Source organism: Sciurus vulgaris (assembly GCF_902686455.1).
Source record: "Sciurus vulgaris genome assembly, chromosome: 2".
Lineage (NCBI taxonomy): Eukaryota > Metazoa > Chordata > Mammalia > Rodentia > Sciuridae > Sciurus > Sciurus vulgaris.
Window position 1 is genome coordinate 184,190,576 of NC_136462.1, and position 17,354 is coordinate 184,207,929.

General features: G+C 48.9%; 2 protein-coding genes across 11 annotated transcripts in view; both read left to right on the forward strand.

Moving 5' to 3' along the window:
• Positions 1–4,659, forward strand: part of RALGAPB (Ral GTPase activating protein non-catalytic subunit beta) — a 101,263-nt gene extending 96,604 nt beyond the window's left edge. For all 10 annotated transcript variants that reach the window (XM_079126194.1, XM_079126191.1, XM_079126192.1 and 7 more), the window contains 2 exons: positions 189–337; positions 793–4,659. In XM_079126194.1, the coding sequence (XP_078982320.1) occupies positions 189–337; positions 793–986 (343 nt within the window). In that variant the 3' untranslated portion in view covers positions 987–4,659. The remainder of the gene's footprint in view (positions 1–188; positions 338–792) is intronic.
• Positions 4,660–6,044: 1,385 nt separating this feature from the next.
• On the forward strand, positions 6,045–12,918 carry ADIG (adipogenin). The gene is made up of 3 exons (XM_079126243.1): positions 6,045–7,102; positions 10,908–11,040; positions 12,814–12,918. The coding sequence occupies exons 1-3, from the start codon at positions 6,976–6,978 to the stop codon at positions 12,854–12,856; spliced, it is 303 nt and encodes a 100-aa protein (XP_078982369.1). The 5' UTR covers positions 6,045–6,975; the 3' UTR covers positions 12,857–12,918.
• Positions 12,919–17,354: the final 4,436 nt, after the last annotated feature.

Here is a 17,354-nt window from a genome sequence, read left to right on the forward strand (position 1 = left end):
TTTGTTAACATAAAAAGCCTGACTCCAGAAATGAGCACTTAGAGCCAAGTGTTACGGGTACAGCAACATGGCCTCCCAGAAAGAGGATTGTCAGCAATAGCATAAGAGTTGCCTTGCTGTTCTTATGCTACATATGGGGGGCTTCAATTCTTATGTGTCTGAACTGAAAAGACTTTTCTTTTCTTAAGGTCTACAAATCTTGAAAAAGAAGTTCCAGTTATCTTCATACACCCTTTAAACACTGGATTGTTCCGGATAAAAATCCAAGGAGCCACTGGAAAATTTAACATGGTCATTCCTCTTGTGGATGGGATGATAGTCAGCCGGCGAGCACTTGGTAAGGCATTCATGTGTACGGAAAGACTGAGGTTTCTTTCCTTCTTTCTTTAACACTTTTATAAACCAAAAAGGAATAAAAAGAAGGAAATTGTGCTTTTATATAATAGGGCTCACATGCAGAAAAAGCTAAGACTCTTGTTAAAAAGGAAGCATGTTTTGCTCTGTTTTAAATTGTCTTTAAGCTAGTAAGTAGAAATGGGACTTCACAAACTTCAAATATTAGACAAGGAAGATATCTGTTTGCAAGCCAGGGCAGGGAATAGATTGTCAAACCAGATTTTAATTCTGCTTTCCCTCCTCCTTGTCTTCTTGTGCTGGTTTGTTCTTAGTGCTGTGCCTGTCTCTCTGGGATGGGAAGCTATGCAAATGGAATGAGGTAGTGAGTAGCAGGGACCTGTCTTCTGAGACCTGACTGACTGGCTGTTGACAGTTATTTTACCCTCTGTTTTCAAGGCTTTCTGGTGAGGCAGACTGTAATAAACATTTGTAGAAGAAAGAGACTGGAAAGCGATTCCTACAGCCCACCACATGTCCGTCGGAAACAGAAAATCACCGACATTGTCAACAAGTACCGGAACAAGCAGTTGGAGCCAGAGTTTTATACTTCACTTTTCCAGGAGGTTGGACTCAAGAGCTGCAGTTCTTAGACCACTGTCTGTCTAAGACAATTGAATTCCAGGGTGGGAACTGTATTTATCAAAGTAAGGCAGTTGGATAGGTGATCACTGTAAAAATAAACAAATCACTCCCCAAGAGCTTACTGTTTAATCACCGGAATAGAAGAAACACATTGTAAACCCATTGGATAGAAGACTTTTGACTTTCTAGTGAAATGGGCTCCCAGACACAATCATATTCTTGCTGGTAATGATGATAAACATTTTAGCCATAAACTTTCTTTTAAAAAAGTGACAATTTTAGTTATATATAAGCCTTTGGAGGAGAAAGGCTTTTATGCATCTCAGTTAAACACATGTACTGGTAGTATCAACAAATTTGCAAATTAGAAGTTGAAGATAGTTTTATACCTCACTTTTTAGGAGGTTGTATTCAAAATCACAAATCTGTCTCACAATCTTCCAGAACGCTTAAAGGCTTTGCTGACAACATGGAGGAGAGGAAAAGAAGACTCAGCCTCCTGCTCACTTGTAGGTCCATTTGTCATCCAGCTGTCAAACTGACAAAAAGAAAAGAACGTAAATGGTTTTGGCTTAGATAAGAAGTCTGACATTAAAATATTTCAAATTTTCTCTCCATATTTGAACAAGCTGTCATTCTCATCACTCACAGATCTGTCTGAAAGCCTCTCAGTTCCTGAGTGGACAGATAAAAATGGAGGCTCAACCTTGTCCTCTAACGGGGATACTAATGAAGTGCGTGGGGTTTAAAACTGTAAGACAACAGTGATGCCTCCACGGTCTCCATTACTGTCCAGCTTGGTGACAAAATAACAGCTTAAACATTTGTGATTCCTTGATTATATATCAAGAAATATAAATTGACAACAGGGTTGAAAATTATTTGGTTTCATCCATTTTATTTCAGGACCAAGCATCAAACTGTAATAGTTGATGAAGGATTCTAATTTGGGGTTCAGGAAGTAGCCTCTCAATGCTACTACTTCAGGTCTCTTCTGGAAAGCTTATGGATTTCATCATGATTGACAAATGTTAGTGGCTACCTCCTTGGGCAGCTGCTGTTAAAAATGGCTGTCATCCTGCTGTCAGGACTGTGCAGCTGAAGGCCCAGCATATCCCTGCCAGGGTTTTAGAAATATTTCTGTTACCTCACTGCTACTTTTCTGCCAGGGGTAGAATTTTGGAGGTGGCCAGGCCCAGATGCGGACCATCCTGGCAAAGATTGCTGTTATAGCACTACAGTATATACCATTAATTTTTTCCTTTTTTTGTGCACTTTCTTTTTTAGCAAGATTATTTTGTGTGAAGAAAAACAAGTGACATTTAAAGTACAAAGACTAGTGATCAGAGTTGTACAAGGATATTTTCCACTTGCACTTTGATGCCATTAGGTTCTGTAGGTTAGGGCTACACTAGTCTGTTTGGCTTGATGTTTCAATAGTTTTCTTAGAGGGTCAGGAGTAGTCTAGTACCACTTCCTTGGCAGACAACTATCCCAGAAGTATGCATTTTGCCATCTCTTGAGCAAGAAATGTGGGCATAGCAGCTCTTGGTCTTAAGTTGGCCACACCCTTTTCTTCCTTTGTTGTAAGCTCAGGTAAAGATAATATCTTCCCCTCTTCTTTCTGTGACTCTAGTTTCTATTCAGAGTATAATATTATTTAATAATTGGTTTTCTTCTTGAGCTGAGCAGTAAGTTGGTGTTTCCAGATGGTATGGTAGGAGGGGAGGAATGCATGATAAAGATTAGCAAGTTCTACCCAAAATGATTTAGTAGCTCAGCAAGAATAAGGTGAGGTTTAACAACTTTAAAGGAAATTGCAGATTGATATTTCAAGGGAAAATGATCCATTGTTCTAGTTGAAGGAACAAAGAAGGCCACAAATGAATGCAACTTACAGCATTCCAGAGGTTAAAAATAATTGGTGTTGATGTACTTCCTCAGTGTAATTATTCAGATAAATCTTTTACTTTTGTCATAGTTTAAATGTCAGAAAACTATACAGTATATGTGTGTTGAGGGTGGAATTGCTGATCCTTCAGTTAGCCCTAGTTTCTGGCAACTCTGTAATTCTAATGATTTTGGTAAGTGAATGCAGTTTGCAGTCTGGGAGACTTCGTGGTCGCCCAGGGAAGGAGGAGTGTGTAGCCCCTGAAGTCATGACCTGCCCCTCCCCAGGGTGTACAGAGCCAACATATCTGATCCATATACCTCACCAACTGCTGGTTCCTTCTGCCCAAAATTTCATCTGTCCAAAAAGGGAGTGTGGTATGAACCCTTGGATCTTTAACTGATGGCTTGGAGTTTGTGGTCACTAAGGTCACCCAACTGCCTGTATTAAAAATCACTTTGAGTAAAATATTGCCAGAGGAACATATTTAATACCTGCTAATAATCTTTAGTAGTCCACCTGAAGAGTTTGTCAGTATGTGTTCAGAATCTTTGAGGGGAAGCTAGGTCCACTGTGGCTGCATGTGCTGGGGATGGATGCATGTGGCTTTCTAGGAGGAAGAAAGCATTGCCCAGGAGATGGGCGAGTCACTTCTCATGCTCTCTTCTGTAGTTTCAGGAAGGTGAGGACTTTGCTTCTCTTTGGGAGCTTTAAAGGATAGAGAGGAGGGCTCTTTTTCTAACCCTTTCCATGTTTAGCCACCTGTCCCTTTCATCCAGGGCTTCCTTCTAAGACCCTATCCTGTCCTTTGGAATATTACATGGCAGGAACTGTCACCCTCCCCAGCCATGTGCTCACACACACACACTCTCATGTGCTTTCCTTGACTTCCAGGTCCTCTTTTTCAAGACAGCCCATTCTCCTCTGGACTCATTTAGAAATACAAAACACTTACGCCTTTGGCCAATAATGTCAATTGCCCACAGGGTGTGTGTGCAAGGCATTCATGAACAGTTCCTTCTTACACGTGCTGGGGAAGCATTTGTCGGCCTCTGCAGACTGATTTCTAGAGAGACAGTCTTTGAGAATATTTATTTCTATTGAAAAGTAGAACTTCACCCAAAGTGAGAGTCAGCCTTTCATGAAGACATGTTTTGTGGTAGATGGTGACATAAGTACTGGAGGTCATGTGACACTCCTGCTGGTGGTAGTCCTCATTCAGCATTGTAAGACCCATTCAGATTATATCTTCCTAAACTGATTGATACGTATGTTTACACAAAGTGATATTGGAGCCAGCCGGTCTGTTTTAGGGCTCCCTATAGCCTCTCCCTGAGGTGAAGAGATTGGAGGGATCCTTTGGATGGTGTGGAGTCAGACCATGGTCTCTCAGTAGCTAACAAAGCCATGCACTGTGTGGTGTTTTTCTCAGAATATCGACCCTTGTTCTTCAGACACTTTGTTTTTTAATGGTGAGGGAAAAGGTGTAATTTGGGATTCCACAGTGCCTTGCATATAGTAGGCGCCCAATAAATATTTGTTGAAGCAAACCAAGTTTCCCAAGTCCTTGTCTCCTGCAGTGACCAAGACATCTTTTTTTCTGAAGGACTTGGCAGTTGTGGCTAAAAACTAAGCAGTATCATTATTTGCTTGAAACCATATATACAATTTGTATGAATTTCGGTATGTTGCCAAGACATGATCTTTTTCTTATTGTATTTTCTGTAAATACTTCTGGCACTGAACTGTAAAGTAAAGGTGAGATGTAAATATAAAGGTGTACCTGTGTCCCTTCGCCTCCTGTGTTTGATCTTCGTCAGCTAGGGAAGAAGGTCTAGCGGTCTGTTTGTATTTATGCGGATCCTTTGTCCAGAAGAAACCCTTGGAATATTGAATGTAATACATTTAGTCAATTAAATTTTAAGGAGATTCTTATCTAATAACTGTGTGTGCTTTTGGTTACAGGCTGGAGTCCTGTGTAATTTACTCTTTCCAGGGGGGTCTGCTTGTCTTTGATGGCCCTTCATAATTTAGATCTGTGGATTTTCACCTTGGTTTTGGTAGAATTTTGTGAGCTACTCAGATTAGTTTTAAAAGAAAAGCATTTGGCTATCTCTGATGAAAGGTTCTTGTATTGCCGACAGGCTAGGATTTGCTGAGGGTGGATGGCTCTGAGTCCTGGGATATTCTGCCTGCAGAAAATCTGAGCTCCAACAGGGCTGGACAGTCTGGAAACAGGGAAGACACAGGAGGTCATCCCCTGCCCACATTGCCCCTTCACACAGGGTTGACTGCAGGGTTCCATGGGGCAGATTAGTGCCTCAATGCCTAGACCTCACCATTAAGGGTATCGTGGTGCATACCTGCGGCCAGAGCTGCCTGGATAGCACAGATTTCCCAAGCTGCCTTGGGTCTGAGGGCCAGGAAAGCTGACTCTATAGCCGCCCCTATTTTGGTGTGTGGGAAGGTTTCATGGCCAGAAAAAGTATGTTTAGTCTTTTCCAGCTTTGCTGCTCTGCTCTCTGACCCAACCTCTTCAGGACCTAGGGCCTAGAAATCCCCCCAGTCTGCATCACCCTGCTTCCGATCTTGGCATCCAGGCACAGCCTGCCTGGGCATTGCTCTTGATGCATGTTCAAATACCATTTTCTCAGAGCTCCTTTTTTGGGAATTTGTCATCCCACGGTAAGGCTGAGACTCCCCCCTAAACCATTGCTTCTCCAAGCTCCATCTCCTCTCCGCTGCTCTATTCCCCCACCCCAGTGGCTGGACTGGGCGCCTTTCTCTCTGGACTGGCATCTTCCTCTACTTCTCCGCCATGTCACCCCCTAGTTCTGCATCCACTTCCTACAGCTGCTCCCCAACCTCAAATGACTCTGCCTGACTTCACCCTCTGCTCTTCAGCCATGAAATGCTATGGTCTCCACCATGTCTGCCTCAGGATCACTCTGGATTTGGTATGTTGCGTCTAAGCCTGACTCACTCCCACCAAAGTTCAGACTCGGTGGATGAGGTGCATCCAGGAATTGGTGTGTTTAATAAGTACCTTCCATGCTGAAGTGGAAGTGACTGAGTGGGTGCTCACAGACCCTCTTGAAGAAGATTGCACACAAGCCAGTCCCACGCCCACCAGACTGCCAGGCTATCCCTCTACCCTGGGAGCTGGTGAGTCCTAGGAGGTCCAGAGCCTCCTTTCTGCCACAGTCAGGTTTATTAAATATTTGACAAATAGATAAACAAGTGAGGTGGGAGAAGATACATAGGGCACTTGGGAGAGTCTGCCCACTTAGGAGATAAGGGAATAAGCCTTCAAAGTCTCCCTGAAAACCCTAATAAGGACAAGTGCAGAAGCTTCCTCATAAATCCCTTTATCCAGGGCCTAAAGTTTTTAAATGGCATCCTAGTGACCTAATCCAGCTTGATAGATTTTCTTTAGTCAATGTTATAACAAAGTTGATTCAACATTTTAAATTGAGATTTCATATAAAATACACACTTTTTGGCTCTGAAAAGTTGGGAGAGTGGTCAATGCTGGGCCTGCGTTTCGCATGTAGTAGTGATTGGCTGGAGCTCCTAGAGCTGCTTGCTGCAGAGGCACTAAGCTCCCTCAATCGCCACAGTCCCCCACGCCCACAAGCCTGGGTGTGTGCTCCTGCATTGGAAGATGGGCTGGGGACCTGGCTGGATCCTGCTGGGATCTGTACCCCCAGGTATGTGAACACCCACCTGGGGCTAATTTTTGTCACATCATCTATTTTTCTAACTTGGAATGATTTACTTCCATCTAATAAAAAAGGATCAGAGAGATGTCACATGAACCAAATAGCTGCCAAACCGGGATTCAAACCCAGCCTGCAGGCCTTGTAGCCAGGGCTTCTATTCTCAGCCAGACTGTCTGACTGTCCCAGTTTCCCACCAGGCAGCCAAACCAGCCCTCCCTCAGGGCTTCTTCTCCTCCAGGCTCAGCCTGAAGAACCCCGGGACTTCCTTGTTACATCACCACTCAGTCACAATTGGATTGAGCGCAGCACGGCCCCAACCTGCCAGGTCCCAGGGGCAGCCCTGCCAGCCCAGTCCAGGCTGGCCTGTGTAGCCTCCCATGCACCATGAAGTACCCTCTGGTGCCGCTGGTGAACAACCTCACATTTTCTTTCCTGGTATTCTGGCTCTGCCTACCTGTGGGTTTGCTGCTGTTCTTATTGATCATCTGGTTGCGCTTCTTACTTAACCAAGGTGAGCTTCTTACCCACCTGGCTGGGGCTTGATCTTGGAGCTGGGCAGGGTGTGAAAGAGGTGTCCTTGAAACAACTGCAGACAAAGGGGTTTTGCTCGGGCACCTTAAACGTGACTCAGATACAAGCAGTTAATAGTAAGAGAAGAGGATTAGTTTGATAGTTTAGGGCTTCTTTACCTGGAGTCCAAGAGTGCATCCCTGTTTGTGAAGCAATGTTGTGTGGGGTCTGTATCCCCTTAAGGCTGCCACCAGAGCATACAGGTTCTTTGGTACAAATAGAAAGAGGTGGCTCCTCTAGGCCAATGAATTAGAAAAAGGTACCCCTTCCTGTCAAGACTGCTGAGATGAGCTAGGTTTCAGCCCCAGGTTCTTTTGTGCAGTAAACAATTTCACAACAGGATAGGGCAAGCCTTGACATTTTTCAGGTGCTAGAGACCATTCATATTGTTTTCTGTCGAGACCATGCCTCAGAGAAGATCTAGGCTTTTCTGGGTACAGGGTCATGGGAGCTGACACATTGATCCTGACCTTGGCAGGCCACTAAGAGGAGCAAGAGGCAGGGCAAAGCCAGCCATGAGGGGAGCTGGAGTTGGTAGACTGGGATGGGACCAGGCCATGTGGCAGGAGTGGTACTTCTGTTCCTCAGGCATGCTGTCTGGGTTCCCCCTTCACCCAACAGCCTCTCCCTGGGAATCTCTTGACCTTTTTCCTCCTGCCCTTCGGCTCCATGACCATTAACCAGCTGGGCAGAGGGTGCTGCCAGCTCTAGTCACATGCTATTAAGATAAGCTGAGCAGTTCATCCACCCACACCTACCCCATGTCTCAAGTGGGGATGGTAATTGTGTAGTTATTAGGAGTTCCTGGCAAGAGCCTATGAAGTCCTCTTGCTTTCAGAAGTGTTCCCAGGGTGGACCACAGCCCCCCTGCGGGGCACAACTTGGGCATTGAGCCTAGTGGCTGGTGGGAGTCAGAAGCCTTGGTGCATTGGCCACAGAAGCTGTCTCTGAGGTCTGGGAGACTTGAGTGCAGATTTCAGTCTTGTCCCTTAATAGTTCATAATAATAACTAGCCCTTTTGAGCACTGTCTTTGCTAAACACTTGACATGCATCAGCTTATCTAATCCTCAGAATAACCCCGTGAAATAATCCTTATTTTACTGTTGATGAAACTGAGGCTTGGAGAGAAGCAACCTGCCCCAGGTCATGATGCACCTATGATGTACTTAAGAGTGCAAACTTCAATTTTCCGTTCTGCCACATATCAGCTGTGTGACTTTGGGCAAGTCCTGTCTGAGCCTCATTATCTCATCTACAAAATGGAGATCACGACAGGACCAGCCCTTCAGGGTTGTGGAGAGGCTTCCGTGGGTTGGTGCATGTCAGGAGCTTATATGGCAGGGCATTTAGTGCACGAATACACATGGCACATAGTGGGTGCTTATAGACAGAAAATATTCCAGTTGAGCTGGCTTAATCATTAATGTTTTTTCACTGTGGGAAGAAGTGGCTTCTCTGGAGGGGACACCTGACCTTAAACCACATGACATTTTTTAAAATATTTTCTTTAGCTGACAATGGATCTTTTATTTATTTATATGCAGTGCTGAGAATCGAACCCAGGGCCTCACATATGCCAGGCAAGCCCTGCGCCACTGAGCCACAACTCCAGCCCCACCCACCACATAGGGTTTTGAAATAAGTCCTTTGTAAATTTTGAAGTGAAGAGAGACCCTCATAAAAGTGAGGCAGGCAGTCCTCTCAGGGTCCTGGTCTTCTTGGAGCTGTTGATGTTAGTGCATGAGTTTTGCCTTCTGCTGGGGACTGACCCAAACCCAGGGTCTTGGCGCTGCAGGCCCAGGACACCCAGGCCTGCAGTTTTCTATTCTGTGTCTCACTTTTTTGGAGTCAGTTTGTCCTGGAACTCCACATGAAAAGCAGATGACAAGAGCTACTCCAGTGCCTCCTCCTGTCTCACTCTTCCCACACCCAGCACCCAGTCTGGTTCAGCAAGGTGGTTTCAGTTCCCAAAGGGAAGAAGCAAATGCCTCGGGGAAACTGAGGGAGGGGGAGGAGAGGGGACTGCCTGGCAAGACAGGTGTTCAGACAAAAAGGAAGATCAGATGGGCAGCTCCACTCCTGGGGAACTGGCCAGAGGAGACACTGCCAACCTCTGACCATGACGGGAAGAGAGGTTCCCCAAGAGGAAGATGCTTTTTCTGTGGACTTTCTTCCTTGCAATTTAAAAGGAGTTTGCAATCTGAAAGGAAGAAGGGAAACATCTGGAGACAGATCTGGGCAGAGATAGGTAGGCATAACGGGCTGTACTGTGGAGGGTCCTGCCCACCCACATGATGGTCTTTGGAGCAAGATGTTGGAAGCTGCCTCTGAATTCCCTGACTTCACAAGTCACCCAGTGGAACTCCCTGTGACTGAGCTGGGAGGCTGGATCTGAATCCAGTGCTACCACTTCCTCACTTGGAAGCCCAAGTCATTTCACTTCCATGAGTCTTTTCTCGTCTGTAAAATATGAAACGTACTACAGGTCACCCATCCCTAACTTAAAAATCTGAAATCCAAAGTGAGAGAGCATTTGGAACTTTGGGTTTTCAGATCAGGGATGCTCACCTGTTAACTCTTCAAATATTCCAAACATGGGGGAATCCAAAATCTGAAACATTTCTAGTCCTTTTGAACAAGGGACACTCAGCCTGTAGTACTTGCCTTCGAGAAATTGGTAAGAGGATCAGTTGAGAAATCGCATGTAAAACACTCGGCACATAGTATATGCTCGAAAGAACATCGCCTATCTCTAGTGAAGAACAGTCACTTCAAGCCATCTCACTGAATTTTAGGTCAGAGTAGCTTGTCGACTTGGTTGAACCCTGTGGAGGCCTGTGCCGTTTTAAGTGTCTTAACTAGTGAGCCCTCATCGTGGAAGATGCTCTTATCATGCCCATTTTATAGACAAGGACATTAGGCTCCTCGCTTCCCTGTTCTTGGTTACAATCTGAGGGCTCTTTTAACCTCCTTTACTTCTCCACCAGTGAGAGAACACAAGACTCTAGTAGGGAGGATCGTCTTCCAAAGCCCCCATCTTTCTCACCTGGCCTTCCCCAGATAAGCCTGTTTAGCAACTCACTCACACCCCGGATAGCTTGCAGGTTTTCAGAACCAGTGGAAGGGGAGCAGTAGTTATTCAAAGACAGATTTTTCTGCAGCTTGCTTATAATATGCCCAGGTTTCCTGCAAGTTGAAAGCTACAGATAGAACACAGTCACTTGAATAGCTTCACCGTGTGCCACTGGATGGATGGAGCACGACTTTGCAGGGTGAGAGTGCCAGTCTCAACAACCAGACCTCAGTGGTGGCCGTACCCGTGGTGGCAGGGGTGTATGTGTTTCACCACGAAGCAGCGCTGCAGTGAGAATCGTGTGGGACATGCAGGCACGGTTCCACGAATGAACTCGTGGGGGAATGGGGGATGGGTTCATGGCGGGGTGTGCGACTCCACGGTGCCTGCTCTAGGACAGGAGGTCATTTGTCACCTCCGGGTCCTTCCCTTTCTGGTACATGGGTATGGCTGCTTTCTGAGTCATAGAATAACCTTCTTTCTAGGTCCCTGGTCACCATTGCAGGTCCTCTTTGTGAGGTCTTGGGACTGGCCCATATGTCTCAATTCTGCCTTGATCTCCTGGCCTCAGAAAAGGTGGCAGGGATCCCAGGCATGGCAGGGGAATCCTTTTGGGCCAGAGTTGGATTCAGGAAGTGACCACCCCAGAGGCCTTGTTTTGGACCTTCACAGATTCAGAGGAAAATGCTTCAGATTTATACCTCAATTGGGAGCCCTGGAGCAAAGGCCCAGCTGAGTTCTGCTGGAAGGGGGCGCTCCATGACCAAGAGGAGGACAGGCTCTGCTGGTCAACCTGCTCTGCCAGGTGAGGCTGTTCTACAGGATGGGAGCCCCGGGCCTGCTCCAAGCCTTGGGCGTCTGCCATGTTGGAGCAGGCTCTCACCTGCTCCCACCTGCTCCCCGCATACTGGAGCTCTGGCCCCTCAGCCATGCTGCACAACTGGCTTTCTCCACCATGGTAGAGGGGGACCAGCCACTGTTGCCAGGTGGCATTTCCTCACAAAGGCCCCTCACTCTTGCTCCGTGACCTCACCTCCCTCCATTCTCCTCAGGACCTTTGCACTGTCTGTTCCCTTTGCCTGGAGCCCTCCTCCCTCCACAGCTGTTTGGGGCACTTCCTTGCCTCCAAGGTCCTGTGCTCTGTCCTTATCCCGAGGGCTCCCCCGAGTCCCCCTATTTGACCTCCCTTTCCTTCTCCCTCTGCTCTCTACTCCCTTTCGCCATGGCACTTGGCACCTTCCAGTGTGCCTGGTAAAAAAGGTACCCGAGCACCCAGGGCGCTGCCAGACACACGCACACATATAGAAGGAACGACGTGGTGTCATCATGATACGATAACGGCCGACAGCCGCAGGCCGTGCTAAGCGTTTCCCTCCCACACTCCTTTGTGAAATCCGACAAGAGGATCTTATCCCTACCTCCATTGACAAACAGAAACGCGGACGTGCCGGGTCATCTAATGACCTGCCCAGAGTCAGGGAGCGCTGGCACCAACAGGACGCCTGAAGAGGCCTCCTCCATGCAGGGGGCTCAGTGCCCCTCTAGTCCTGTGACGCCTGCCTGAGCGTCCTTGGAGCTGCTTGCTGCAGCTTCGCACCTCTGCTTGTCCTGGTCCTTCCTGCCAAGGCAGAGCACGGCTGCCTGCCCTCTGCCAGCTTTCCTCGCCACGAGCAGCACCAATCCCCTGACCCAGCCATGCGAGCCCCCATGTGGGCAGCTGCCAGACCTGTCCCTCCCACCCCTGTCCAGCCCAGCAGCAAGTCCCAAGGAGTCTCCCCTCCCTTCCACCTCCCTGTCCCCACGACACCAGGGCCTGTCTTACTGTGCAGTCTGTCCAGGCACCATGTTCTCTACCCGGGGAAGAAGTGGGATTGGCAGAGGTCCTCCCTGAACCTCAGCCACAGCATTCTTTTCCTTTTCCATACAAGGAATTGAACCCAGGGCCACTTTACCACTGAGCCACATCCCCAGCCCTCTTTATTTTTTATTTCGAGACAGGGTCTTGCTCAGTTGCTTAGGACCTAGCTAAGTTGCTGAGGCTGGCCTTGAACTTGGGATCCTCCTGCCAAGTCACTGGGATGCAGGCAAGCACCACCCGTGACAGCGATTCTTACCCAAGGTTTCTGGGTCACAACTTGTCAGCTGAGGTTCTCCTCCCCAGAGAACACCTATGCAAACGCCCGGATTCGTGCACAGGGCTGGCTGCGTGAGTGTCAGTTCACGGTCCTGAGCTTGGCTTGAGGTGCTGCTACCGCTGTTTCAAAGTCATTCATCTTTTTTCTTTTCTTTTTCCCCTTGTGGTGCTGGGGATTGAACCCAGGGGCCTGGGACCTGCTAGGCAAGCACTTTACCACTGAGCTACACCCCTGGCCAAACATTCTTCATTTTTGAGCAGGGGCCTCACGTGTTCATTTGTCGAAGGGCCCCGTGGCTTGTGTAGCCTGTCCTGTCTGTGTCCCTCAGTGGGGCAAGGAAATGAGATTTTCAGACCCTTTGAAGAACCTGTCCATTTCTAGAGGCCCGTCCCACCCTGTCATTGACCTGTCTCTCTTCCTCCCTCACCCCGACGTCATCCGAGATCCAGCCACCCACTCGCTTCTGGCTTGCTTGTCGCGGACTGAGAAGGGACACGGCGTTGGCCACAGTGGACAGGAGAGACTCGCCTGGGAGGGGAGAGGACTCTGGCACCGAGGAGCCCCCCTGGGACCCCCACCTGTCTCCCCCCAGTTAGATCCACGAAGCCTCCAGAGGAACCAGCGCTTCTCCACCGTCCTGGTGACCCTGCAGGGAGGAGCCCGTGAAGATGGCCTGAGCCGGCAGGGTGGGGGTCAGAGCGAGGGGTCCCTATTAAAGCCATGAGGGGGCTCCTGTGCCCAGGAGACCCCTGACAAGCCTGCGGGCAGACCAGCTTCATTCACTCAAAGCTGCTGTCCCCGAATCCTGGGGCCTGCCAGGCAGCCGTGGCGCAGGTGTGGGAGGGATTGCCCACTGCGGGCCAGGCCAGAGGTCGCCTCACTGTCTCCTCGACAGCCTGTGAGGAGGATTTCCCTCCACCACGCAGACGTGGCATGAGCTCTGAATCCAGTGGTTGCCCCAGGACTCTGGCTGCCCAGTGGTGGAGTGAGCTTCCTGCTGTGATCCCCGGGTGCAAAGCCCAGGTCCTTCCAGGGACCTCCTGCACTCATTTCAGAATCTGAAGACATGAGTGGACCCAGTGTGCCACTTCCATGGAGGGAGAAAGTATTGGGGGCCCTGGTGTCTTAGTCGGGGTTCAGGACTCAGGAGTCTTTAGTCAGTGTGGCCGTGAACTGTGTGGTTGAGATCACGTCACCTCTCGTTCCTGGTCTGTGTGTCACTCACTCCAGACCAGAATTTTTTAAAGGTCATTTTCCTCATGATGATTATAATGTGATACAATAATCAATACAGAAATTCAAACAGGGCAGCAACGTGAAGGCCTGCTGAGGAGCCTTCACTACCGCGCCAGGTTTCGCTTGTTTTCGGTACTGGGGACCGAACCCAGGGGTGCCTCGCCACGGAGCCACATCCCCAGTTCTTTGTTTTTTACCTTGAGACAGGGTCTCGCTGCATTGGCCAGCACAGTTCCATATGTTGCTCAGCATGTAGGATAACAGCCTGAGTAAGTGACTCTGGTGGGGACAAACAAGTGCCTGCGACCTTGTTTAAAGAAAGAAACAAGGCAAGCCTCAAGCTATTCTGGAAATTTTTAGTGTTCCTGGCGAGCCTCGTGGGGCTGCATTGCTGGCTGAGCACAAATAACACCACTTTTTTTTTTTTTTGTACTGGGTCTGAACCCACCGAGATGCATTTCCAGCCCTTTTTATTTTTTATTTTGCGACCAGGATGAGTTGCTGATACTGGCCATGAACTTGGAATGCTCCTGCCTCGGGCTTCCGAGCCGCTGGGATTACAAGCATGTGCCACCACACTTGGCTGGACACCACTTTTAAGGAGTAGCCAGCACTCTGCTCCAGTCACTGTTGCTTAGGGACAGACACCCAGGATTATCGTCTCCGATTTTCTTTTAAGAGAAACTGGAACTAAAGAATTTTTAAATGTGACACCTAGTTTTCCAGTGATGGCAAGCTATTTAGAAAGTGTTAAAATCCAGTGGGGCAGGTTTGCTGAAGCAAACAGATGGGTAGGTCTGATCTGTGGCTGGGTATGTTTGTCATCTCAGAGGTCAAGGGCGGGTCCGCATTCTCCCCAGCCTTCTCAGGCCACATGCCACCCCTCCCAGCAGCTCAGGTGAGGCTGCCTGTGCAGCCCTCTGTCCCCTCCCACCCTCGGCACCATCTGCGCAAGTCTTTGGAGCCCAGCAGCAGATGATGCCCTGGCAGGGCTTCCCGTCCTGGCTGAGCAATGGGTCAACTGGACAGCTTCAAAGTGCAGATGCCCAGGGCCCACTCCTGGGGGCCTTGGTGTCATTGGTCCTGGGCAGTGGGACTTGGCAAGGCTGCCTGGGGATGCCAGAACCCAGGTGGGCCTGGTCTCCACACCTAGGCGGCACCGTGAGTCTCCCACCACCTGGTTGGCACCCACCCTTGCACAGCAGTAGCGAATACCCTTAGCTGCGCCTTTTCCGGTCTCCCCGCTCAGTCCCTGACCTGATTGAGGAAGTTAAATTATGGTGATTGTATTTCAGAGTATTTTTATTCTTGGTGCCTGTAACAGAAAATAGCCATGCTTGTCAATTCCACAAGCCGGAGATCAGCAGGAGCAGACTTAGTACGTGGAAGAGATGCCACGAGCATCATATAACCATTCGAAAGAGCGGGCACGCTGGCCGGAAGGATCCAGGCAAGGGAACGTGGTTGTCTTGGAGGGACTTTGGGAGCTTCAGCGAGATGATACTCAGAATTCACCTTTTATAACATTCATTCTCACCTGCTTGCCAGGAGAGCATCCCTGTCCCCATAGGGATTTCTTTTTCTCTACCACTGAGCTACATCCCAACACTTAATTTTTTTTATTTTGAGACAGGGTCTTACCAAGTTGCCTAGCGCTTGTGAACCCACTGCATCAGCTTCCTGAGTAACTGGGGTTACAGGTGCACGCCACTGCGCCCAGCTCCCCCAGGGGTTTCTTCATATATGGCAATGTGGCTGTGGACAGATGTTCAGATTGTACACTGCATAAGGGTGTTATATCCAAGAGAACATCATTCTTGTTGTGGTTTAATCCTAAGTTTCATGAGAGAACATGTGTGGGTATGGAGAATGCAGACCTCCAAGCAAGTCCTGAGGCAGCCGAGGAGAGATCTGTGTAAGCCCACAGTGGCACGCATGCTCATGAGAGTATGCACCCACATGTTCCCTGGCACACCAGGGAACACACCCAAGTGCTCATGGTTATGCCCTGGGATAACCTTTCAACCTCAGCTCTCAGAGACCTGATTCCTGACCTTCATCAATTCCTGACTCAAACCTGTGGGACATTTTACCAGGTTGGGCAGGGGACACAGAGTGGGCACACTACCAGTGGTCTGTGCATATGGCATCTGGGAATATGTCAGTGGGAGAGAGTGGCAGAGCTGTTTGGATTGCTCAATAGTACCTAGCTATGTTGGTCAGTAATTGCTGTGTAACAAATGGTCCCCAACCTCACCAGCAATTGTGTATTAAATCAATCATTGTGTACTTGTGCTCAAGTGTCTGAAGTCTGACTGAGGACTGACTGATCTAGCCTAGGCTTTGCTGGGCTTGCCCACCAGCCATTTCCCCCAAATGGGGGCCATCCATGGCAATCAGCTCACCCACCTGCCACCCTCCTTTCTCTTCATCTCAGCTTCTTCCCTTCCCAAATCCCCCCTTAGCGAGGCCTAGCTTGATGATGTCCCAGCAGTGACTGCCTGTCACTCCCCAGCAAACCCAACTGGGACCTGTCTCACTCCATCACACGATGAGGTATCATTGCCCAACAATACCCAGGAGACCAGGGGAGGCTCCCAGAGAGATGAGCAGCTCCCAGCCGGTGCAGGTATGTCTGGAGAGGGTGTCGGCTGGTAGGGTGTCCAGCTCATGCAGTCTCTCTCCAGCCACATGCTGCATCCAATCAATGACAGAAAAGTCTCACTGGGGAAGAGGCTCGTTCAGGGACTTGTTGTGAGGTGGTTGAGAATGCAGGCTACAAGCCAGACTTCCTGGGCTCAAAGTCAAACCTGGCGTTCACTAGTCAGGTAACCTGGGACAAGTCACATCCTTGGTCCCTGGTGGTGCCAGCTTCGGCCTCTCTGAACAGGTTCTGGTCTGCAGCTCTCAGTTCTGAGGGTTCCTGCAAGCTGCCCTTCAGCTGAGGTCTTTGCCCCACGACAACTAATAAGATTATCTTGCAAAGTCCCGGCCTTTACCCCAGTCTTCCCATTTTACAGTTATGGAAATGGAGGTCAGATGGAGAAAGAGACACATCCAGTCACATAGAGCATGATTTTTAAATATTTTTTAGTTGTAGATGGACACAATACCATTATTTAATTTATTTTTATGTGGTGCTGAGGATGGAGCCCAGTGCCTCACACGTGCTAGGCAGCGTTCTACCGCGGAGCCCCAGCCCCACACAGCATGAGCAGGGGAGGGCGGACCCGGCAAAGGGCTTCCAGGCTGCCTCCTGCCCAGGCCTTCTGTGTGTGCAGAGAGAGGTTTACATTCAGGAAAGCTCTGGCAGCTGGGAGGGCTCCTACCTCTCCCTCATGGGGGAAGCATCTCCTCCACTGGCCGGGCACCTCTGGCACTCCGCAGGACAGGAACCAAAGGACACACGCCAGCTGTACAGACTTGGGCAAGTCACATGCCTTGTCTGAATCTCAGGTAGGAAGAGCCGAGAAGCAACACGTTTGTAGAATTAATACACATTGAGGACATCCTGTCCCAAGCACCTTATGTGTATTAACTTTTTAGAGACTGGTCATGCTGGGGCCCAGTACCACCTGCTGGGTGAATGACTATGGGCTTAGACTCCTCCGCCCGCCCGAGATGGTCTCTCTCAGCTTCACATAAGGTGGGGAAGCTGAGGTTTGGCCACATTCAGGGACTTCACTAATAAATGACAGACCTCGGATTCAAATTCAGGCCTGTCTGACACTAGAGCCAAAGTTCTTGA